We start from the raw sequence: 25792 nt of genomic DNA on the forward strand, positions 1-25792 counted from the left end.
TCGGATAAATAGCTTTTAGTTATATAGAAACTTGAATGACAATAAATAAAAATCTACACTAGTACGTATTTTTCTAAAAGAACATATTATCCTGGTTATTTTAAATTCCTAAAGTTAGGGGAGAGGGGAGGAGTGGCAGGTTCTATTTAGCAATTTCACAATTTGTCACGAAAGGGATTATTTATTTCAACCAAAGGCTCTGTTCAATCTAGAGTCAAATGGTTTTACCTGCTATCTCATTTTGGTAAAGATATGGAATCCACCAAATTGCAACGCAAACCCTCAAGTGCGTATTGCGTGAATATTTTCCATCTAGTTTTGGAGCAAATATATACACATACCCTCGTGCACATACATGTTCTAAATATTTACCAATATTTAACTTGACTGAATTAATTACTTTAAATTTTTAACTTTATTTAAGTAAATTAAAACAGGACAAAATTAAAAGCTCATAGAATTTAACCCGATTTTCCAATGTACAGCATCATTTACAGCTTTTGCAAAGATAACTTTGCCTCGTTATATGTCTTCTGTTCAATGAAATATAGTATTGGCAAATATCAACCCAAACATTCAGAACACCAGATTGATGGATTGTACAAGAAACAACATGCTGGCTGCTGTGTGTTGTTAATGGGAAATGGCAGTTCATGACAGCAAGCCAGAAATATGCCATACCACTTTTGCAACAGATGAAGCAAATGTATCACTTTTGTTTAGCTGCAACCGTTCGCTGTACAGTTGAAACGCCGTCCACAAATTTTGTCCGGAAAAGAACATTTGCATTATTGAACATGCCTTCCTTCAGTGAAACCACAATAAACTGCAAATCAAAAGAAACAAAAGAAATTAGGTAATTCAACTTATTGGGGGCTGAACTGTCACTTGCAGGAATTTTGAAAATAACATTAAGAAAATGAATTTAACTGTACTGTAGTAAAACCAAAAAGAAAATTATTCAACAATCGTGTCTTTCTCCCACTTGGTAGGTTCAACTACATGGATTAAACTACACCATAATGTCCTATTGTGAATATGTACAGACAAACCACAACGAAGATTATAAAAACTGAAAATATACATGCTTCAACGTGTCAAAAACACATTTATGTTTTTCTTTTAATATTTTGATAACCTGCAATAACAGTTTGATGGATATTATATTTTTGGAATTGGGAAAAGACAAGATTGCAAGAAACCAAAGAAATTGCACCGCAATACCAATTATCTTATACCTGAGAGTGTGGAAAGTGAGCCTTAATCATTCTCCCAATGTTTTGTGTGTGGCTCAAATCAAGAGCTGCATCAACCTGCAACAATTAAACAATAAACATTTGGCTCAATCACATAATCATTGCTTCAAATGTATAAAAGATCATAACCAGTTTAAAATGGTAGTGAAATAAGAAATTCACAACATAAATTACCAACACAGTTTATGTACTCACTTACAGTTTTATTTACAAGCATGTAAATAATAGTCTAACAAGCCAAAAAAACCAGGTGTTTCTAAACAAATTGACATTCTCACTCCTGTGCCATCAAACTTCAAATTTGCCACACAATCAATCTCTAGACACAACCTAAAATCATCCATCTCCAAAACCTTTCTATAACTTCCAAGGAAGCAAAAATCTGTTTTTTCCTATCTCATTCCATCTTCTCCAATTACATATCTACACTTCAGCAAGAAAATTTCTCTCTTTATAGCGGTAACATGACATTCTATTTGTTAGTTTTTCCTCAAACTTTATTTGAAAGTTTGGACAGAGAAGGAAGGAAAGAGGAAAAGGAAGGAAGGTTAACTCATCCCTTGTTTGGATGTTAAAAAAAATCTCCCAAAATAAGAGAACTCAAAAATAAAAAGGGGGGTTTGGGAAGGCATATAAAATTCCTCAAACCCCTTCTTATTTTTAAAAACTCTCAAACAGGAGGTCTCTTAAAAGCTCCTCCTTCTCCCCTAAATTGAACTAGCAAACAAAGCCTTAATGATATGTCATTTTTCAACTGGGGGACATGGAAAGAGGACAGGTAATTTGAATACAATTTCCAGACCCTCTATAGCTCTCAGCATTAAAAAATAATAAACAGTTTTACTGAATTTATAATCGGTGAGGCTAAAAAGTTAACAACTTTTTACTAATGAATACAATGCCAACCAATTTTTTGGCAATATTTAATTTGAAACATGGTATGTTAATCAAAAGGCCATTTTCTATTGGCATAGATGATTAATCAAACAAGTCAATGACAAATTATAAAGAAAGTGGCTTGAGGATGCCAATTAATTAATAAGCATAAATTTGTAAAGCATGTTTAACCCATCATCCTATCAAATAAGAAGCATAAATTTATTAACTATGTCTAACAACTGATCAATCCTTAAAATAGAATGTAACTAATTTTATATTACAAACCAGTTCATCATCGAGCTTGACTTGTATTCTTTTAACACATTCTACTAAGGACTTGTTTCTCAAAAAAATTATTTAAAAAGACTATTATTTTGCATAAGCATATACTCGTGTAGTTTTCTCATCAGCTCAAATTTCACTAATTTAGTAAAAACGAGGATTTGTGTTCCCCAGTTTTATCGAACATCAACACATTATAATACATCTCAGTTAATATCAATTTAGTGTTTCAATCTCTTATAGCTCTCTTCCTCCCTCAATACATAAACCCCCATAATTCCAGCACATTCAAAACTTCATTTCATCTTCTAAAGTCTTAAAGTTGATAGTGTGAATGTCCAAGACCAGTCACAGATTAAGCTAAGCTGCAGAGAGCAAAAAACTATGCCTAAGAAGCTGGCCTGTTCATAATTGCTCATCACCGGTAGATGCTAAGAGGTTCATTCACAATAAAGTGGACTAAAGCATAGCACAATTTGATTTCTCAAGGAGGCAAATAGTGCAGCTTTTCAACAGAGAGGAGGGCAACATAAGTTAACATCTTTTAAGAGAGGGAAGGGTATTTTACCACAAATATTACTAATTGACTGCACTGTGCACAAATATAGAATGTCCATAAACACCAGTTAATAATTAGGCATACAAAAAAGGCATGAAGGAAAAATAAAAATGATGAAAAAAAAAATAGTTTGTTGGGAATAGCTTAAGTGCCATGCATTTGAACTTATCTTAAGGTTTTTTACAGGATTCCATCTGTGTCTATAGAGGAAAACTTGGAGGATTTCAGTATTTCACTGTCACAATTGAATGCAATCTCTTCTAATTACTGAAATAACAAGATAACTAGGATTCTATGAAAAATTAAGAGAAAACTTGTGTAAAACATACCTCATCAAGGATGTAAAGTGGAGCAGGTTTGAACAGAAGCAGTGCCAGAATCAGAGAGAGTGCAAGCAGTGATCGCTGACCTCCACTTAATTCAGACAATGTCTGTTTCCACACACCTCCAAATGCAACACGAACCTCAAGACCATCAAGAAAGCTACATCCCTCAGGGGGTTCTAACTTAGCCATTGTTCCAGGCAATAGTGTAGAAAAGATGGATCCAAAATCACTGGATCAATAGAATAAAAGCATGAAACTCAACGATTGTCAAATGAAAAAGAATAAAAAAATGAGAAGTCAGTAAATTACACTGTTAAGAACTTTATACAAAAATGCTTAATTGAAGGGTCATGAATGGTGTTATATCTAACACACTAAAACCCATTTACCCAAGAATCATTTAGACATGAAGCATGGACAATGCACATGGTCCACCAAACCTTGTACCAAAATTCAATTTTTAACTTAAAAAAGACGAATTACGAGGCAAGGATCAACCTATAGACCGTTTGGTCACAAAGGATCAGATATCATGTTATGAACCAACTCAACCATCAAAAAGCTGAAGTTATTAAATGAAGGCTACCAAATGGTTTTACATCCAACAGACATAAATTCAGTGGATCAAATTATATAAAATAAATAAATAACTCACTTATTCACTTTGATCCAGGTAACATTTAGTGTCTCCTTCTTCTTCTCATCTAGTTCTTCAATCACCTTCTTGATTTTAGACTTGTCATTCTAGGCCAAAAAGGAATAGTTTAAGCACTTATGAAAGGAAGATAGAAAAATGTTGAAAAAGATTAAAAATCACCTCAATTATGTTTTTTTTGGACATCAAATCATTGTACTCGTCTTCTGCCTTCTCAAACATTGCCATTACTTTCTTGTTTACCCTTTTCTCAAGCCTTATGGATGCAAAACAATAAAAACAAAAGTGTCACCATAGCAAATGAGGATAGTAATACTAGTTGCACATGAAATGATACTAGTGAAGTTAGATTTTCAAATAAACACACCCAGATTGTTCAGCATGAAGCTTCTCAAGTTCTTCCCTTGCTTTACTGGGATCACGGGAAGAAAAATCATAATCAGTCCCACCTCTACCAAATAACTGTTTTTCAGAAGCAATCCATGCATGCTTCTGTATTAATTTTTCCACTCTCTCAGAACAGTCTTTCTGTTCCATCTCCATCCGTTTCACCTAGAACAATAGAATGCAGAGACTGTTCCTCAGCACACAAATTCAAACGGCCAGACAAGAGCTGTTAAAATATTACCTCATTTTCCATCCTCTTCCTTTGAAGACTACTCTCACTAATTTTATGTTCAAGCTTTTGCTGCTCTTTAACAATAGCACTGATTTCTGTATCACATTCCTTCATTTTCAGGCGAACTGAATTCAGCTGTGACTGAACTTGATCAAGATTATTCCGTGCAGCAGTAACCTATACCTCAGAAGTTTGAGGACACAATTCTTGCTTTAGAGATAGAGATCTAATCAAAAGAATTATCTATGCTTACCGCAGATCTTTGTTCTTCCACTTCTGAGGCAAGATTATTGATCAGCATTCTTGATGATGCTAACTGATTCTCAAAGGATGTTTGCTCCTGGACAACAGCTTCCATTTCCATTACAAGCCTCTCCTTTTCACTATCATGTCCCTAAGAACCAGCAAGCAACCAATTAATATGACACTGTAGAGATTATCGAATTATTCTGTTACATTTTGTATTTTAGGTTTTTATTGATTCTGATCGCTAAACAATTTTTAAATTGTATCCCTAGGTTTTTTTCTTCTACAATAACCTATAAACCGTATCCCCCACTCTTGACTTAAGATCAGGACTGCAAATTTTTCTGCTGTGTATTTAATAATTGTTAACTGATTCCACAATTTATATCAGTAAGTAATGCCAAATATGCTAGTTTACCCATTCAAAATTTGTCTCAAAAAGGGGCAAGACAGGCTAAAAAAAGCACGGAAGTTCCATAAATTCAATTATGCAAGCTATTACCAAAACCTGCAGGCAGGCAGGCAGCATTATTAAATATTGTATGAAAGACATGCAAGCCGATCAACAACGTACAGGAGCAATTGAGGACATAATGAGTATGAATAAGAACTCTTAGAACCACACCACAAAACTAGCTATTGTAGTTGGAGGGCCCAAGGCCTTATAAACCCCACATTAGAATCTCATACCTCCAATGTGGGACTCAAGTTTCTACCTTGCAATTGGATCCTAACATCCCACCACACTCTGCAGCCCTGACACAAACACAGGCTAGCTGTGCTCTGATACCAATTGATAAGAACCTAGAGAGAATCACACCACAAAAGCTAGCTATTGTAGTTGGAGAGCCCAAGGCCTTATAAACCTGTGTGAGTACTATTGGCTCAGAGCACAAGGCCAATGGATCCAAATAGAAAGCTACTTTCAACAACTGACAAATATTGGTTCATCAAAAGCTCCCTTGCTCCTTGGGTTGGATCACAATGGAAATATCCAATAGGCCTTCACAGAAAACCCAACCTTTCATCCCAACATGACTTTGACACAGTACATACTTACAAACTAGAATTTTAAAAGTGCAACTAACTATTTGACCATCACCCCAGGGTTGGCAATTATCCAGTTGTTATAGACCAGGTAAACAAATCATGATATTGTTTAAAAATAATAATGCTTCAAGCATACCTTCAGATCTTTTAAATATGACTGCATCTGGGATTTGATTGACTTTATCTTTTTCTCCAAGCCTTTGAGCCTACTTGCTCTGTTATTGTCATGTTCTCTGATAGATTTCTCAAGTGATGAAACAGTTTTCACACAGTCCTCATATAGAAGTTGCTTGTCTTTGACTGTAGATTTTGCTTCTTCAAGTTCTTGCTCAATCTTCTTCACTAATTCTCCAAGCTACAAAGAAAAATGAGACAGGTTGTAAAGGAGCAGACAAAGAGATCAATAACATGGACAAATAACACTACAAACTAAACGGAACGAAAGTGGGATTACAGTGTTTGTTCATGAACCAATTTTGCACAGAAAGAAAGGAATCAAAACCTTATGATGCTCATTTTGCTCAGCTCTGCTCTGAAACAATGAAAGATCATATGACTTGAGTTCTAATTGTGCTTTGAGATCTTTAAATTTTTTCTGAAGAGGAAGGAGCTTGGAGATCTGAATTTCAGGATACAAAGACAACAAAGAATTAAAAGATTGAAATCATGTTGAAAGTTTCAAACTAAGAGCTCTATAGAAAAATGACTAAGCTGTAAGATTTAGAAAAGTAAAAATAGCCAAAGTAAATGTATATCAAAAACTCCAAAGTGAAAAGAAAATTATAATGCAAGTTCAGATTCATACAAAAAAGCAACACTATTTTTTATCTCTATAAAATGTATTAAGACAAAAACTCTGCAGACCATTCTACCTTCTGTAAAGCTGTTGAGAATAATCGTAAATAAATAAGAAATATGTATTTATTACTTAGCATTATTTGTGGTAAATATGAAATAGAATATTTTGTAATTATTTACTAATCATTATAAATAAAGTCCCCTGCTATGTATCAAACACATGGATTTCTCTTCATGTCTTTCAATTCCTTCTCTTTCGACATGGTATCTAGAGTCTGACAAAAGGCAACCATTTTCTGGGATTCCCGAGTAGGCCCACTGCTCATCGGTGCATACTTTTTTCAAAAACCTAGTTTCATCTACATTTTTTTTTTTTACTTCTTTGCTCTTTTTTCTAACCATGTTTTCCAATTGTAGTCATCTTCCTTTTCCCGAGAAGTCTCATCAATGTTCACCACTGGCCCCCATTTTTTCCGGTCACTAACCCCGAGATCAAAACAACCTCCCCATGATCGGCCTAACCCTGAAATTTGGAGACTATCAAACCATGCGCACGGTCACACACGCACTCTTCTGCTCGTTGTTTTCTTTCCTCAACATCCGCCTTAGCTGCGTGAAGTGGCCCGTGAGAGGAGCTTTCCGGGCGCCGTTAGTGTGACTACTCATCCTCCAATCCTTTGAAGGTTAGGGCCCCTATTTTCACAAACCATGTCACTACTTCAATCTATACTGAGCAATTAGATGGTAATAATTATGCCTTTTGAGCCTCTAGCATTAGTCATTGGTTAGTAGAACACGATTATGAACACCTTGCTACAACGGTGGATGATATAAGTGCAAAAAATAGTCCTCAATGGAAAAAATTTGATGCTCAATTTAGTGAATTGAGGGCAGTCTTTAGCACTCATGAGACTCGTGAAGCAATTTTTACTCAAGCAAAGCTCATGTAAACCAATAATAGCCAACATCCTATGTAGTTTGCCACGACCTCACGACTATTATTGATACGTGTTGGATCGATGACTCTACGGCCAATTATTTGAGAAAGGTTTTCTCGCCTTGTTAGTGACTTTAATAAGCTCTTACCCCCCCCCCCCCCCAACTATTACAAATACAGAGGAAACTGAGCAGCGCCAGCGATTTTAATGTTATTGACCTTGAACGATTTGATTGAGGACTATTGTCACATCCATGATCATATCTTGGTTACTACCACAACCCCACCATGGTCCCTGCTTAGGCTAGTCTTCGTGTCCCAACTAAAACCCCATGTGTAGTTGTCATTCTTACCCCCGTTCACTAATCTGCGTTGGTCTCTCGCTGGGATGATTGCCAACACCTACTCGTAGGCACCACCTCCCATCTAATCACTCTAGGTAATTTACCTTCAAGACCATTCTAACGAGATCTAACTTGGTTAAATTCGTCCATCTTAATTTACGGCAAAACTAATTCCTAGAAATTTGTTAAATTTTAAATTCTTTAATTTAAAGTAATTGTGTTTTTAATTCTTCTACCTTTTTTCTATTTTCTTTCAAAAAAAAATTTTGGTGAATATTTTCTTTCAATTTAATCTAGTCAATTGGTTGTGTTTAGATAATGGTTGCAATTAATCGTTAAATAGTACAGTCCTATGGATACGATATCTTTTATACTACTTCACCCCAATCCTTAAAAATCGAAAAAGGAAAATTACGGTGTTAAGTAATAAATGAGAAATTCATAAAAAATTAGAATCACTGCTGCGTAATAATGCCCTTACACTTCTTCATCGACGTTGTTAACCGTACAATTGCAGCTCTATCAGTCCTAACAATTGATATCAAAACCTATTCTAATCTTGATTGTAGTCCAAAGATGCCCAATAGTCCAATAAATTCCAAGCTCCAAACCTGAGGTGAGTAAATTGTCCCACGTTTACGAGAAACATGATCAAATACTCAAATAACTCCGTGTAAGACAACAATCCCTTCATGAATAACTACTTTTGAGATTTAGGGCTAATCCACCATTATCCTTCAACCTCTCACACCACCATTTCATATGAACAATGCAGCTTTCAATCTTTTAAAATTCTTCCATCTCTAGGAGTTTTCTTTCTGTTGAAACTTTATTGATTGAGAATCTCTAGAATTGAAAGCTCTTATTAGGGTAATTTACTCTCACTATAGGATTTCAACTGTAGATTCCTCTGGAAGTTACTATTGCATAGGCCTATTTTCAAGTTAATATACATTCTCCAAAAACTGCCAACTTGCTGATCAATTTTGGAAGTCTAAGTTCCCCAAGAACCTGAAATCTTTCAGTTGGACTGTTACACATGACTAATATAAATAATCTCTAGCAAGTTCTCACAAGAACACACAAACTTCCCTTTTAACGTTTGTGTTTTGTGCTCTTTTGGCAGAGGCAAGGAGTTATTCATTTATATATTCTACAGTAGTAAGATATTTTTGGGGCAGACATTTCTGATATTTTGACGAAAGCTGAAACTTTAGAGAAAACACTTTGTCATCTGCATTTGTTATTTTAAGAGAAGTAAAGGTCATTCAGCAGTGTGCCACATATGTGCAGTGTTTTGAAGGCTTTGCCTGTATTGAAATGCCAGAATTTTCAAGGCTATGTCTTTAACATAACCTTTACTTTTGAATAAAATAGTCAGGGTAGTTTCTTAGAAGTCCTCACCTAGTACTAGTAAGGGGTTTAAAATATACATATGGTGAGATGAGTGCAATTTGTTCAATTGGTATAATTACTGTTTTTTCTTATTTTCTTTCTTTAAGAGGATTTGTTTGTCCTCTTCCCCTTTACTTCTATCTTTTGCTACTCTAATGAATTGCTTTTCTTGTAAAAAAGATAGATAAACGCATACAAACATTGTATTCAAACTCTCCACCATTAATTATATTAAAGAGGTGACAATCAATGCAAACTCATGACAAACATGCCTAGCATTTTAATTTCAAGCAATTGACCCCAACCCAAGTTAACCAGGCTTATTATTCGTTTCTATTAACTTATAAATGTAGTGACAGACAAATAAAACAAAGTTCATATATCACTGCATTTTCTAAGTTTTCATACCAGTTCGAAAAAAAAGGGTCTACCTTTGCCTCAATCTCTGATAACCTTCTTTGATGCACTGAAAGTTTTGACTCAGCCTCGGCCAAAGCATGAAGTTGCCTCAAAAGATCACCACTGCCCCTGTTACAACAAACAAGTTCATTACAACATACCAAGTATATACAATTGCCTAAATTGTCATCAGATACAAGCATTCAATAACTATGTGACTACAACAATACCCTGTAAGGTAAAATATATAAATTCTGCAAACTCAAAAAATTCAAGGAATTATACACTGTATGATCACAGTCTATTGCACAGAGAATAAGAGAAATATGCACATTGCAGTGAAAATTGTAATGATAAAATCAAGATAGAACCATACTTCCGACTTCCACCAGTCAGAAGACCACTTGGCTGAAATATATCTCCTTCAAGAGTGACACTTGTGGTGTGAATATCCCGATTAAATGCTACCTATTAGACATCCAACAAAATGCAAGCCAAATTGAGCAAGATGATCGTGTGCCAGATCAGACAAGAATGATTGTAAGAGCAACAAACAGATAAAGTATATAGATAGTGGACACAAATAGGACTCACCTAGTTAAATAGAGACATTGTGTGGCAATGGCAAAACTTAAACGCATTGCTATTTACATTAGGTAAATGTACGGTAAGAAAATTATAGCATGTTATGAAAGCAATAAGAGCTGGGGATACAGTTGCCAAATACTTTCCACAGAAATGACCATCAAGCTATTAAGTAATGCATGATTACTAAAGAAATGCATAAGAAAAACACAACGCAGATCTAAAGTGAAAATTATGGAAGATAAAATATCAATAAAAGATTTATGCCAAATCATAAAATCAATGCTTAATGCAACTTAAGTAGAAAAAAGGACTCATTACCTCCTTTGCAGCATCAACAGTTTTGCAAACAAAGGTTGAACCAAATACATATTCCATTGCACTCTAGGAACAAATATAAAATTTAGTTAGAACAGAGCATAGTTTAATGCAAAACAAAAATTACAATCTGAGCAGCAAATTCCCAAACAGCTTGTCAAGACAGCCAGAAAGATAAAAATGAAAAACTGGAGAAGATTACTAAAACTTTCAGTTGGCTTGGAAAATGCTTTCATTACCCACAATCGCATTAGATACCATTAGATAAGAAAGATAAAAGAAATATGGTAAATACATGTTGATCTGGGGTCAACCCTCTGAACATGTGACCAATACCGGACGAATACTGATACAATTTGGACAACGGTCCTAACGACATTTTCATACACCCTTGACCTCAGGCTGAAGACCTGAACACTGCTGGATCACTCCCTATAGACGATCATTCCACGTCAAACCACAGCCAAAAAGTCCGAAGACATCCTTATCCTATCCCAAACCTCAGGAAAGGGAAAAGCACTCCTAACCCTGACAAAGGAATCCCCACCCCCACCCCGTGGACATCATCCTCCTTTGTGACATCACCATAATGGGGATTTCACCTAATCCGAAGACACCTTGCGTATAAATGGAGGGGTTGGCATCCCATAGGAAGGTAAGAAAATCATCCTACTAATATTCTATCAAAATCTCCACTAACTTGGACATCAAAATGCTTCTTGCAATAACACCCCTACCACCTGCTATTGCAGCCGTCTCTGCACCATCACGACTTCTGCATTGCAACAGTACCTCCGCCACTAGGAGTCACGGATCAGAACACATGTTATTATAAATTTAAATTCAAGGAAACAAACCTTCAATTCTTCTTCATAACCAACCAGAGAAAGTGCTACTTCAGCATTCTCCTTGCCCACCTGAAATGAAAGTAATAAAAATGTTTAGCAAAGTTGGCTAAGCAATCAAGACATTTAGATAGTAAAAAATAAGTAGATAAATAATTTTGAAAAATAAAAACTGCAGTGACCTACCAATCTAACGGCAGCTTGTTGAACTCTGGAAGGAACAATATTGGATTGTATTTTGTTCAAAGGTATAATTGTCACTCTTCTTTTAAGATTCCCATTCTGTAGTAGTTGTTTTCCAGTATTTTCTGTGTCAACAACAACATTAAACAACTTTCCACCAGCTGTAACCTGAAAATGGTCATATTCCAGGACTCATCATAAGAATTTTAATTTATAAATTTAGATACAAGTTATCATGCTGTCCAACCTCCAGGGCAGTCATCGTGGACCTATCCTTTACTTTGATGAGTTTTGCAACAACACCTTTCACCTTTGACCTATCAAAGTTCTTGACAGGATCACGGTATGTAAATTCAACATTTGCCAGGTATGCTGAAATATTGCGTATTTCATCCTTCCACTTTTGCACACAATCCATCTCAGTTGTACGCTCCTAGAAGTTATTATACAGAAGAATATATTTAGATGAGACTTAAAAACTTTTAACATTGGAAAGAAACAAGCAGAAGAGAAACCAATCTAACCTTTTGTAAAGCTTCCATTTCACCCTCTTTATAAGGAAGAGACTCCAATTCCATTCTAACACTCCCCACATCTTTTTGTCTAGTGTTGAGTTCATTTTCTACAGCAATAGCTTCTTCACGTTTTGACCTTAATTGATTTGTTTTCTCCTTCAATTCCTTTTCACAATGGCTAATTTTGGCTTTCAGCTGTTTCAATTCTGTTTCAGTACTCCCAACTGCTACCTTTGCATCACTTAGTTGATCCTCTAAGCATTTCTCCTCATTACCACTGCTCTTGCCAGCTAAAACACCCTGTCAATAATTTTGCGCAACAGGATAAAATAAGCACTGGTATAACAAAAATTCCACTAATAGACATAACAGCGCCAGATAACATTAAATCAGCATATGTTTCTTTTACCTGATATTCTTTTTCATGCTCCTCTAGGCTCTTTGAGAGCTCATCAACTCTATCTTTCAGATCCGCTGCTCCCTCTTCAGCCTTTTTAACAGCAGAGGCCTTATCTTCTACAGATTGCTTCAATTCTTCAATATTTTTAACAATCTTAAAACACAAAGGTTCAAAACTCAAATGTAAGCTGTATAAAATAGAAATATTTTAACAAAACATAAGTATGCTTAAAAAAATTTGACGATAATAATCTAAAAACTAAGCAAAGAATGAATCCAAAACACCAGAAACTTACTTTTTCTTTGTCGGCTTCTTCACTCCTCAAAGTGTCTTCTTTATTATTTAGTATAGACGTTTCCCTCACAAGATTCCGGGAGAGTGCATCTACCTTATCTGACAGAGATTTCACTTCCCCGCCCATGTTTGCTTCCTTTTCAGCAGTCAACTGAGCTATTTTGGTCTCCATTTCCTTTATTTCCACCTGAGTTGTCTTAGCAGTGTCATCAATCTCAGTTATCTTGGCTTTTACTTGTTCCACCTCCGAAGCAGCATTGTCTTTAATCCTCTCTGCTTGAACATACTCATAAGCAATACAAAATCTTCTCAGCCTATCTAAATCAGCATTACCATTAGCCCATTGCATGTATTGTGTCTTTTCTTTCCTTAACTTCTCCAGGGCAGGCAGTATCTCCTGATCAAGAAGCTTGTTAATCTCATCAACCTTACTCTGCTTCTTCTCAAGTGTTTTTAGAGCCGCCTCTTTTTTTGTCTCATACATTCTCGTCCCTGCAGCTTCCTCAAGCATAGATAATATCTCTGGCGGTTTCATATTTAAAACCTTTGTGATGCGTCCTTGCATTATGAGGAAATGAGGATTATTAACATTTAGTTGCACTGAATGAAAAAGGTTTTGAACTTGACTAGGCTGTGCAAGCTTCCCGTTGATCAAATACTTGTTCCTCCCTCCAACCACTATCTGCATTGTTCCCCAACACGAAACTTAAGTTCAAAATGAGAATTTTCCCAGCGGATCATTGATAACATTGATTTTAAAATACAAAAGTCACTTAACCCATGATTAAAACAAAAAAAGCACTTAAAATTTACGAAGGACGAGACAGTAAATCTATGCAAGAACCTTCTAAACTTAAAACCCAAAATGTCTTTTATTTTAAATAATAATTTAACTATTTTAACGTCAACAATTATTAATCTAAAACAATAGATAGTATTTCAACAAAAATTGCAAAGTTGGTCATACATGACTTAAAAGAAAAATCAATTCAAGCAATTAATAAACTCAACCCACAGCTCTTTCTCCCCAAAAGAACCTAAAACTGGAAACTCTAAATGAATAGAAACAAATTTAGAGATCAAACAAAAAAATTAAACAAAAAAAAAAAAAAAACCTGTCTTGTTACTGTAATCTCCGAATGGTCTTCATATCCAAGAGGGCTTCGACTTCTATCGGAATTATCAAACACAATCGAAACGGTGGCTTTGGTGATTCCTGCTTGGCCTTGCTTGTACACGAGTTCCTGAAGATTGGAGGCCCGAACCTGCTGCAAGTTGGTGATGCCGAGAACGAAGCAAATAGAATCGAGAATGTTGGATTTTCCGGAACCGTTCAAGCCGGTTATGGCGTTGAAGAAGGGGTCGAAGCCCGGAACGACGGTTCGGGTGGCGTAGGATTTGAAGCCTTCCAAGCAAATCTCCTTGATGTACATGGTGAGAGGGAAATGGATTCGGAAGCGGTGTAGGGTTTCGGAGATCGAATCCCTAAACGGCAGCGTTTGGTTGCTGTGTTTCTGAGAGAGTGAAAATGGTGAATTTGAATTTTGTGAAGAGTGAAGAAGTGACGGGTTTTTTAGTGCATCTGTTCACGTTCACTCACAAATAGGCGGGAAATTTTCGTCCATTTCAAAAAACAACACTCAATTTGTATACTTTGTAATTTCATTTCATAATAAATAAATATTTTAATATAATTTACGATAATATTATTAAATTCGACCCTGAATAACACTAAGTTTAGTTACACCCAAAATAGGATAAAGTGGGAAGGGAAGAGGCAAGTGAGACTGGGTTGGGAATTTTTTTATTTATTTAAAAACTTTTATACGATATAAAAATAAAAAAATGTTCTATCAAGTATAAGTATTATAATTAAAAATTATTAGATTAATTTTAATTTGTATTATTTTTTATTTTACTCGTTCAAATAATTGGACGAAAATTTTCATCTTTTTATTATTTCGACTCATTTAAATATCAATTTTTTTATTATATTTTGTTTATCTTCTTACTTTATCTCATTTATTTCCTTTTTTATTTTACTCTTGATTCAAATTAATCCTAAATTAACAATGATGACAGGGTTACTTAGATGTAAAAATTTTAACGATTAATATTAAATTCATATATTTTATGATAAACATTTAATGGTAGGGAAATATTTTTGTATTCCTGTTTATAAGTTAAATGGATTAAATTATATGTAAATTATTATAAATAAATATTTAATACAAATTTATAATAAAATAAAATTATTAAACCTTAAATTTACCATCCATAATTAAAATCTAAACCTAAAATATATTTGAAATTTTACAACTTATTTTTTAAATTAAAAATATTTTCTTAAATAAATAAAAATATATTATTATCATTCTTTGTTTGTGCGATAATATATAAATTATATAATTAGTTCATCTATCTTTATATCTATTTTAATACATGTGTCACGGTAAAATTAATATTTTTTTATAACTGGCCATATCTTTTCAAATAAATACTTAATAGTTAATTTATTAAGTATTAATATATATTTCATAGTTTGTCTATATCTTATAAATATTACTTCAGTTATATATGAGGAACATATTTCATCAAAATTGTTTTTTTTTTTCATATGATTTATTTTTATGTTTAATCTTCAATTTTATGATGTTTTATTTCAAGTGATGTTTACTGAAATTAAAACACATAACTTGACATAATAAAAACATAGTGACTTTAAGACAAATAATTACATATATCATTATCATATTAAGAATTTTTTATCATACTGATATAACGTTTTATAATGAGTTGATTTAATACATAATTATTCTTAATGTATATCTATGTAAAAAATTGATATTTCATATTCATAATACATGAAACTTGATTATTTGTTTACTCACACACTAATTTCAAAGCATTATGTTGTCCAGTTTTAATAATACTTAATTAGATATATTGTAAAAATATTAAATAAAACATCATAATAAATTTTGATACTATACAAAGTTATGTTTATTACTTTTAAGAACATCTTTATGATATTGTAAAAAAAAAATTGATTTAAAATAACTTATCATACAAAAATATATATTTATAATAGAATGATCTATAGTGCATATACCGACAAAGGTTTGAGTATTTTTATTTCTTAATGTTTTTTTTTTATGTAATTTAACTTTTAGTCACAAGTGTTGTGTGTGATAATAGTTATTATTATATAATATTTTAAAATTCACTCTACGTTTTACAATTAAATTTATTATACATTTCATACTTGTTGTATATATATATATTTTATTCACTCAAATTATGAGCCTAATAACAGAAAAGTAAAAGAATTAATAATTGAAATTAAGTTATAAAAAAAATATCTAACTTATCCTCACAAGTGAAATAATTAATGCACTTACTGTAGTTTTTAGTAACATTCATTAATTTATTTTATTTTTATATATAAATGAAATAGCAAGCGAACACTGAAGGATGAGTTGTGCTACTAACCATTTATATTTTATATCAAATAACAATGTCATAGCTTAAGAGAACATACTGGTAACATTTGTATAGAATAGGAGTAATAAACATGATAAATTTATTGTAAAATGTAAAATTATATTAGTAGACTAAGATAAAATGTTAAAATATTTAATAATATAAGGGTGTTCTAACCCGTTATTAATCTAAAAAGAATTAATAATATATGTTAAGAAATTATTAATTTAATTTATATATAATTTCTTATTAATTAAACGTTAATGTTTTAAAAAAAAAGGTTGAGATAAAATAAAATAAATTAAATGAATAAATAAAATTATTGTATAAAAACTAATTTATTAATAAAATTTTAAAACTATTTATCAAAATAATATTGTTTAAAAACTAAGATATTTTGTGTTAGAAAATGATGCCTAAGACATTTTGTGTTATTTTTTTAGTGTTGAAATTTAAATATTAATTTATCATTTAGATTAAAATTTAAAATTAAGATTCAAAATTTTATTTTATGCAATTGAATTTTAATTTTAAAATTTTAATTTTAGTTTTCTTTTTATTTTTACTAAGTTTGAATTTAAAATTAAAAAATTTTAATCTTAAATTTTAATCATAATGAAAAAAATGTAAATTTTAGATTAAAACTTCGTTAAAATGAGAGGGAACTAAAATTTTAATTTTAAATTTAAAAATTTAATCTAAATGAATGAAAATATAATATTTAAAGTTTAAGTTTAGTCATTGTGCCATATCTTATTCAAACACTATTGAATTTAATATTATTTTTGCTCAATATTACTCAAACACGGTTGAATTCACCAATTTTACTAATTAATTTTTAAAGATACTATTTTCATGAATAATTTGTAAAATTATAGTAAAAAAGTAAAATATTTTCACCAATAACAGTAAAAAATTAGAATACTTTATTTAAAAAAATTAATGCCTAAAAAGGTTGATATAAAATTTAATATTTAATTTTAAAATAATAAAGTATTTTGAACAATAATAAAACGCCGTCTTCGTTAAAAAAAAAAAAAATCCAACCAAAAAACTCATCAATAGTGGACTCCACGTGCCGCGACCAACATATGCCGAGTTGAATATAAAGACTTGATTGTATAATTTTATATTCAGGTTTATAATTAAAACATTTTAAAAAATTATTATCAAGATAGATTAAAGTAATGATATTTTTTTAATTTGTATTATCTTATAAAAATATTAAATTATGAACATATGTTTTAAAATATGAATATTATTTTTCATTCAAATAAAAATATTAAACTTAATTAAAATATATTGACAATACAAATAGTTTTATATTATTTTTAGTTATTAATTATCATAACAAAAGCATTAATTTTAAAGTTATATCTGTCATATATATTATTTAATTAAAATGGTACATTAAAATTAAATTTAAATATTATAAGAGAATTTAAAATATTCTAGAGTGATTCTGTTATTATACTTAAAAAATGTTTTGATAATGTTAGTCATTTAGGTTGAGTTAAACACTATAAATGGAAATAAAAAAAATATTTATTAAGATAAATTTATAAAAAATAATAAATATTTATTTTTAATAATTTTTTTTATTATTAATTTATCAACTAGACTCAATCGTTTAGAAAGTAAAATATTTTTTTTATAATTTATCTTTTATATGTATATTTTTAAATTAAAATTAACTAAGAATAAGGTATGAATCATATTTTTTTTGTAATAATTTTATTTTTTATTCATATTTTTATTAGTTTTGTTATAAAGTTTAGATATTAAAATTATCACTTAACTTTCTATTTTTATGATTTTTAATAAATAATTTATAAATTTATAAAAATTATTTTATTTCTTTATTTTTTAATTTAAAATGTAATTTTAAGAATTTTATCTTTTAATTCTATAGTTATTAATTAATTTTTTTGGCTAAATTACACGTGTTCTCTATTAAAAGTAATATTAAATTAGTTGAAACTATTTTGAGCAGAAAAAATTTTCCTTTGAATATTTATTAGACTATGAAGACTTGAATTCGAAACTATAATTAATATTATTTTAAAATAATTATATTAAAATTTTATTATATATAATTATTTATAAAATATAAAATTTTATTCTTTAATCATTAAACTATGTATATTTATTTTAAAATAAAATATGAATACATTTCAGGAGCTTCTAAACCAGTTGCTTAATATTTTCTTACTTAAAAAAATAGATAAGTAGATAGATAGATTTTAGGCGAAGGAAACAGTGACAAGAAATGTGAGAGCAGCATCTTACGGCGTAGAGTTAAGAATCTGCAGATAGTGACAACAACGTGGCAGTTGCTGGGCCAACCGAGGGCATTGCTGAAAATGAATCATGGAAAGATCGACCACAGCACAGCCACACAATAACAATAGTCCCACTCATTCACTATTTTACACCCATTTGCGTTAAGTTGGAAACTTTGTTGCATTTTGAGAATTCAGACACATTCCCAGCAGCAATACCATGGAGGATGAGAAGAAGATCATCACTGGAGAGGGGATAGTGAAAGTGGAACCGAAACCCAGCAATGGTTTCACCTCAAAGGTTATTGATTTGTTGGAGAAGCTGGTTGTGAAGTTCTTGTATGATTCTTCACTGCCCCAGCACTACCTTTCTGGTAATTTTTCTCCTGTTCCAGATGAAACCCCTCCCACTATGGACCTTCCCGTTAAAGGGTACCTCCCGGTTAGTGCTATTGCCTCTTTCTTTGTTACCAATTATGGGATGAGGCTATTGTCAGTTCAAATGTGTTTTTATCTTTTTTGGTGTTCTGCTTTCTGTTCTTGAAAAGTGTCACCATTGTAATTCATTGACATATAATTACAATTTACAACATTTTGCTGTAATACACTGTCACTGAAGGTCTTGAGCAATATCAGGTCCTGCCACTCATTGCCTACCATTTCAAGTGTGTTGCAGGATTGCTTGAATGGGGAGTTTGTCAGAGTTGGACCTAATCCAAAGTTTGCTCCTGTAGCTGGATATCACTGGTAAAATTTTATTTATTTATTCTTTTGTATATTTTGAACCCTGTATTATGAGATATTGCACAAAAGTCGGTGGAAAATGCATATCTTGGTGATCTATGTAGCTTATCAGTATATTGATTTTCTTTCTTATTTACTTTTTATGGCTTTGGCATTAATGTGGAACCTTTTTAGTTTATCTGTATTTCAAAAAATGTGTTCTTAAAGTGGAATTTGATGCTTATACCGTGTTTTCCCTCATTGTTTTTGCAGGTTTGATGGAGATGGGTGTGTGATTCTCTTCCTTTATGCAAACATATATATCTGTAAAGTTTGTTATAGATGAGTTTGTGTGTCAATAGACTGGCACTATTTGCCGGATCTTATTATTAGAATTGCTTTGGAATATTGTTGAGCATCAAACTTGATCAAAATCTTTGTCTTTTTTATGACAGAATCCCTGTTTTGCATTTTTTTGATTATCCATTTTCATTGACCTGTAAAATATGTGGTCACTAATATAACAGTGTCAATTTTTATCATTGAATTGCAGAATGATTCATGGTTTGCGTATCAAAGATGGAAAGGCTACATATGTTTCCCGTTTTGTGAGAACTTCTCGTCTTAAACAAGAAGAATACTTTGGAGGCTCCAAATTTATGAAGGTATGAAAAGAAAGTGAAAACATAGAAGCTCAGTGAAATTTTACTAGTATTTGAAATGGTTTGCTTTGGATTCCATTGACAAATGTAGCTTCTTGCATGTCATTTTCAGATTGGAGATCTCAAGGGTCTATTCGGACTTCTAATGGTTAACATACATATGCTGAGAATTAAATGGAAAGTACTCGATGTTTCTTATGGAACCTCAACAGGTAATTTGTGCTATATGATGCTTTTCAAATTTAAGGTCCCAAGAATTTTTTTACTGATAGACATGTTTTAGTGAAATCTTTTGATGGTTTTTGACTGGGAATATTAAGCTCTTGTATATGATTGGAAGTGCTGAAAATAACTTGTGCTCATACTCTAATTTCTACCAGCTAATACTGCTCTTGTATATCACCATGGGAAACTTCTAGCACTTTCAGAAGCAGATAAACCTTGTAAGTACCATTCCTATCTGTTTTACTTTATAAAAGATATAAATTTGTTGATCATATCTCAAATGTCATTGACTGAATAAAACAAAGGGGTTGAAAAGGTTCATCAAGTTCAGGTGTTTTCTTTGGCATTATGATCTTAAGCAGCGAGGGTTTTTCCTTTCTCATGGAGAAAGTAACTGCAGTCCAATTAGTGACTTGTTTGTATCACAGGATTCAACTTGCTATAGTTGTGTTGAGTTCACATCTTCTAGTGTAGGACTGAAGTAACTCATTTTGAATTTTGCAGATGCTATTAAAGTCTTTGAAGATGGTGATTTGCAGACGCTTGGCATTCTAGATTATGACAAGAGATTGGGCCATTCCTTCACTGCTCATCCAAAAGTTGACCCGTATTCTGGTGAACCCATCTACAACTAAGAAATTAAATTGACTGATTTAATGGAATAGTCATTGCAACAAATAATGTCCTGTATGCAGGGGAGATGTTTACATTTGGCTATTCACATACCCCACCATACATCACATACAGAGTAATTTCAAAGGATGGTTATATGCATGATCCTGTACCCATAACAATATCAGATCCCATCATGATGCATGACTTTGCCATCACAGAGAATTATGCAATATTTATGGATCTTCCTTTGTATTTTAGGCCAAAGGTATTGCAGGTGTTTCTGTTCTTATAATCTCGCAAAAGCTTGATCTTTTAATTAGATAATTCAAGCATTTAACTATTTGAAGCTTGGTATTGAAATTGTGAAACTGATCTTGTTTATTATAAGTAAGAAAAAAGAAATAATGTTTTGCTTTCCCATTTGTACTAGTGAGCCTCTAATAGCTCAATTTTGGATAGCTGGTTCTTGAGATGGTATTAGGATGACTCTAGCCAAGTGTTTAGGAGATCAATCTTTCTTTCTCAATACTAGTTAAATCATAATTTTGCATCATGTAAAAATGGTTCATGCTTTAAAAGGCTTTTGTACCTGGGAACATAGGGTGTGCCTGGTTTCACAACTTATTTAAGCACTTGTTCAATAAGTTATTTTTAAATGATGACTTATGCTATAAATTTACCAATGAAACTTATTGGGATAAGCTGAAAATAATTTATTTTATAAATTATTCGAAGAAAATTGTTAAAATAAGTTAAAAAGAGCTTGTGGAAGTGATAAGCTATTTCCTTAGTTGTCTATAAGCTCTTTCAAATCGGCCTGTTGATAAAATCCATTTCTTGGTTTAATAGCTAAGTTCTTGGTTCTTGACATCACTCTTTTTTTCAGTGAAAAATCTTTAAATAAAATGTTATAACATGGGACTCATAGGAGGGGATCAATAATGTAAATTTTACTATTACAGTAAACATAGCGGGCATGGGAACGTGATTTTGTTTATTGGTTGGGAGCTTCTGTTTTTTTTTAGGGGAAGGGGGGGGGGGAGGGTTGTGTTAAGGATTGTTTGATGGTATATTGACTTTGCACATCAATTCATAACATTTAATGAATTGGCATTGTCGATTGAAATTTGTTTTTCAGGAAATGGTGAAGAAAAAGACACTGATATTTTCATTTGATTCAACCAAGAAAGCTCGATTTGGTGTGCTACCTCGGTATGCTAAGGATGAAAAGCATATTAGATGGTTTGAGCTACCAAACTGCTTCATATTCCACAATGGTGTGTTTTTTTTTTTTTTTCTCTTCTTAATATAATATGTTGATTTATATTCTGCAGTGATGATTTTGTAAAAAATCAATAGTCCATCCACATGATTATGATTGAAGTGCATGATAAAAAAGAATTTGAGTGGCCAGTCCGGCCAACCTATGGAGAGAGTCTTTATTTTGTAAATCATTATACTGTTAAAGTTTTAAACAATCCTTGCAGTAACATGCAAATCACCACATGAACTTGTCCATTGTAATATGCTTAGAAGTTACAATACACAACCAAGTTCAATCTGTGCTTTGAATTCTGTATTTCTAATATACCTTTCCATTGTAACCTTTAATGTGATATTGTTTTTTCTCAGCCAATGCTTGGGAGGAGGAAGATGAAGTTGTTCTGATCACTTGCCGCCTTGAGAATCCAAATTTGGACATGGTCAGTGGGGCTGTCAAGGAAAAGCTTGAAAATTTCTCAAATGAGCTGTAAACGACTCCTCCTTATATGTAAATTATGGACCAAATTTACTGGATGATTGTTCTTTATTTATAGATTTTGAACACATTGCAGGTATGAGATGAGATTTAACATGAAAACTGGTGAAGCTTCTCAAAAGAAACTATCAGCACCTGCTGTAGATTTTCCTAGGGTGAATGAAAGCTACACTGGAAGGTTAGCTTATTATCTTAGAAAATTTGGGGTGATCAAAATACTGAAACTTGTATACTACTCTATCTTAATCATCTGACAATTTGATAGTTGTAAACTTGTAATATTAACATTACTTCACTTTTGTGCTTATCTTCCATAACGTGTATTTACTTTTCATTTTTATCAGGAAGCAGCGATATGTATATGGAACCACATTAGACAGCATTGCAAAAGTTACTGGGATTATAAAATTTGATTTGCATGCTGAATCAGATTCTGGAAAAACAAAGCTTGAGGTTGGAGGAAATGTTCAGGGTCTGTATGACTTGGGACCTGGGCAGTTTGGCTCTGAGGCTATTTATGTCCCGCGTGTCCCTGGCACCAATTCCGAAGAAGATGATGGATACCTTATCTTTTTTGTGCATGATGAGAATACCGGGTATTGCTTCTGCACACTTCAAGCAGTGACTTCTATGAAATTATTTATATGCATGAATTGTAATCATTAAGTACAGCTGTTATAGTCAGTGTAATTTCTCAATGCCTTAGGAAACGGGGACAGCTATCTTCTGTGATTTGGCTTATTTTTAGTTTATTTGTTTTTTGTTAATCTCCTTTTTGAGTATAATAAAAGCTAACATGAATTCAAATTACAATACTGCAGAAAATCGTTCGTCCACGTTATAGATGCAAAAACAATGTCAGCAGATCCTGTCGCGGTTGTTGAATTGCCTCATAGAGTTCCATATGGTTTCCATGCCTTCTTTGTGACAGAGGTTTGTGTTACTTCATGTATTTGTACACTGCATTTCTTTCTCTCTTTCTTTCCTCCGCATTGTTGTTTATTCAGTAATCACTTGCTCAGGGTTAGCTGGTAATGCCATTGAAGTTAGTGAGGGTATGAAAGTGTACATTTTATGATAGTAACTTGAGTGCTTAGTTTCATCCATAGTGTTTAAAATCAGACCAAACCAGGAACTGGTTAGGTTATTAGTCTGCCAACCTAGAAAACCACTGGAGTAAAAATTCAGTTCAGAGTCTGCCAAAATCAAGTATGAAATGGTGTCAGTAAATTGGTCTGGACAAGTTTTTTTCTAAATGATTTTCTATTTTAATTTATTTATTGTAAAACACATAAAATAAGTAAAGGGTTATGAAGTGCTATTATTTAATTACGTATTATGAATTCTTTATCTGGCAGAACATATAATATGATCCTTTTATGTTAATTTAAAATTTTCTTATTGTTTTATAGTTTATTATTTAATATTAAAATAACATAGTTAATTATCCCTCGTTTGACCCAGTTCAATTACAGATGAACCAGTGAATCGTAAATTAGTACTTCACTGGTTTAATCACCAGACCTATTTTAAAAACATTGGTTTTGTTTGATATGAACTAATTTATGGAAATATATCACAAAACCAAATATAACTCTGGCAATGGAAATGCGTTAAGAGCCCATAAATTATGCATGACACTGATTGTTAATACAGACCTTTTTCTTTCTAGTAAACGGAAGAATTCAGTTCCATATGTTTGAGCATTCAATTGTTTCTCTTTTATTTCCTACCTCTTTTCTGTTTTTAAGCACTACCACTTGTTGCTTACACTACATAATTTGACCCTCTTATTTTTCTTTCCCCTTTTGTTTTACATGTTACTAATTATTATTATGATATTCTTATTTCTCCATTGGCAGGAACAACTGCAAGAACAGGGGAAACTGTGATAATTTTGACAGCCTCACTGTTGCTCTACTTCAATCTGTGTATACATCTTTCTACAAATTATCAAATTGTTGCATTATGTATATCCTGTATCACAGTAAACCAACCATTTTACAGCACACAATTATAAAATTATTATAATATGATAATTCCTAAATATTTTTCCAATGTGGCGTGGTTGTTTGCTTTGCAGTTTAATACAATTCTTCGTTGGGCTAGTAATTCGCATCCTCATCACATAACATAAACAATATTTCCTAATATTATGATCAATTTGGAATTTAAGCCTGATTTAACCTCAAAAGCTAGCCGGTAAGATGAAGATTGTTTTAACTTTTATAAGTATACAAAGATCTATATTAATTATGGACTATGGACTATTATTTAATAAATGTAATCCTGATATTATGCTTCTAATGACCGTATTTATGTAATCTTAATATTATGTTACTAATTATTATATTTATATATCAATACATTTTGAATTACTCTATCCAAACATAATTTGAATAGTATTTCTTGTGTTCAAATTATTCTTCAAAATAGGCCTTACGTTACCTTGTGCCTTCCAATTCTTTACCTACCATCCCTTGCCCCTGCATAAACATCTTTTATTCATATCCTCTGGCTTTAAATTGAAAAGCATGACTACTTCATAAGTGTGAAGAACTTTAATCAAAATATTGACTCTCATTGCTTGACGGATGTGTTATGTCAATGACAAAATAATTAATACGCATTGTTTTATCTTGATCCATACATTTGTTCAAGTTAAGATTGAAAGCTCATCCACGAGGATACATTTTTGCATAAGATTTTTTGAGGAATGTTTACAATACATTTTTTTTATTATTATTGACTAATTTTTTTTTAAAATTAAAAATGTTAGAGATAGAAACATTAATTCAAAAGTAAAAAAGAGTAAGATCAATATTATTTTTTGTAGTTTTTAATAAATTGTATTTAACAGTGAGATGTTTGTTATAAAAAGTGACAATGGGTAAAATACCCGATAGACACCCGCAAAATTTATCCACAATGGGTAGAGTATTTACCCGCTATATAAGTATGGTATGAGTGTGGATAAAAATTCACAAATTTTAATGGAGATAAGTGCGGGTGTAGGTATCTAAGTACCCACTCCCGCTCCATACCTGCATATATATATGCTTGAACTTTATTCTATAATTATGCATTGAATTTTTGTATTATTATATTATTTATGTGAAGTTATATAAGATTAATATAAATATATATTTAAAAATAAA

At 32.0% G+C, this 25792-nt stretch overlaps 2 protein-coding genes across 5 annotated transcripts; one reads left to right on the forward strand and one right to left on the reverse strand.

Annotated features, from left to right (window-relative positions):
* Positions 1-395: 395 nt before the first annotated feature.
* LOC113865125 (structural maintenance of chromosomes protein 2-1-like) lies at positions 396-14318 on the reverse strand. 2 transcript variants are annotated; one of them, XM_027499499.1, is made up of 20 exons: positions 14001-14318; positions 12887-13567; positions 12601-12744; positions 12201-12491; positions 11924-12109; positions 11680-11844; positions 11506-11565; positions 10652-10714; positions 10122-10213; positions 9778-9874; positions 6375-6491; positions 6009-6227; positions 4830-4970; positions 4586-4753; positions 4325-4509; positions 4120-4213; positions 3958-4046; positions 3306-3531; positions 1239-1313; positions 396-826 (listed from the first exon to the last, which is right to left on the reverse strand). In XM_027499499.1, the coding sequence occupies exons 1-20, from the start codon at positions 14316-14318 to the stop codon at positions 710-712; spliced, it is 3528 nt and encodes a 1175-aa protein (XP_027355300.1). In that variant the 3' UTR covers positions 396-709. The 2 variants fall into 2 exon arrangements, with proteins under 2 accessions (XP_027355300.1, XP_027355301.1); XM_027499500.1 differs by having other exon boundaries at positions 444-826; positions 11689-11844.
* A 4439-nt stretch (positions 14319-18757) lies between these two features.
* Positions 18758-24685, forward strand: LOC113866399 (carotenoid 9,10(9',10')-cleavage dioxygenase 1). Of its 3 annotated transcripts, XM_027501303.1 has the most exons (14): positions 18772-19092; positions 19327-19397; positions 19647-19661; positions 19927-20038; positions 20148-20247; positions 20416-20478; positions 20765-20875; positions 20956-21140; positions 22014-22152; positions 22508-22625; positions 22711-22812; positions 22979-23230; positions 23456-23567; positions 24497-24685. In XM_027501303.1, exons 1-14 carry the CDS (start codon positions 18871-18873, stop codon positions 24524-24526), a joined length of 1632 nt encoding a protein of 543 aa, XP_027357104.1. In that variant the 5' UTR covers positions 18772-18870; the 3' UTR covers positions 24527-24685. The 3 variants fall into 3 exon arrangements, with proteins under 3 accessions (XP_027357105.1, XP_027357106.1, XP_027357104.1); XM_027501304.1 differs by lacking the exons at positions 23456-23567; positions 24497-24685 and having other exon boundaries at positions 18758-19092; positions 22711-22840; positions 22979-23198; XM_027501305.1 differs by lacking the exons at positions 20956-21140; positions 22014-22152 and having other exon boundaries at positions 18765-19092; positions 24497-24652.
* The last annotated feature ends 1107 nt before the right edge of the window (positions 24686-25792 follow it).

This window comes from Abrus precatorius, unplaced genomic scaffold (genome assembly GCF_003935025.1).
Source record: "Abrus precatorius isolate BTA unplaced genomic scaffold, Abrus_2018 Scaffold4, whole genome shotgun sequence".
Classification (NCBI taxonomy): domain Eukaryota; kingdom Viridiplantae; phylum Streptophyta; class Magnoliopsida; order Fabales; family Fabaceae; genus Abrus; species Abrus precatorius.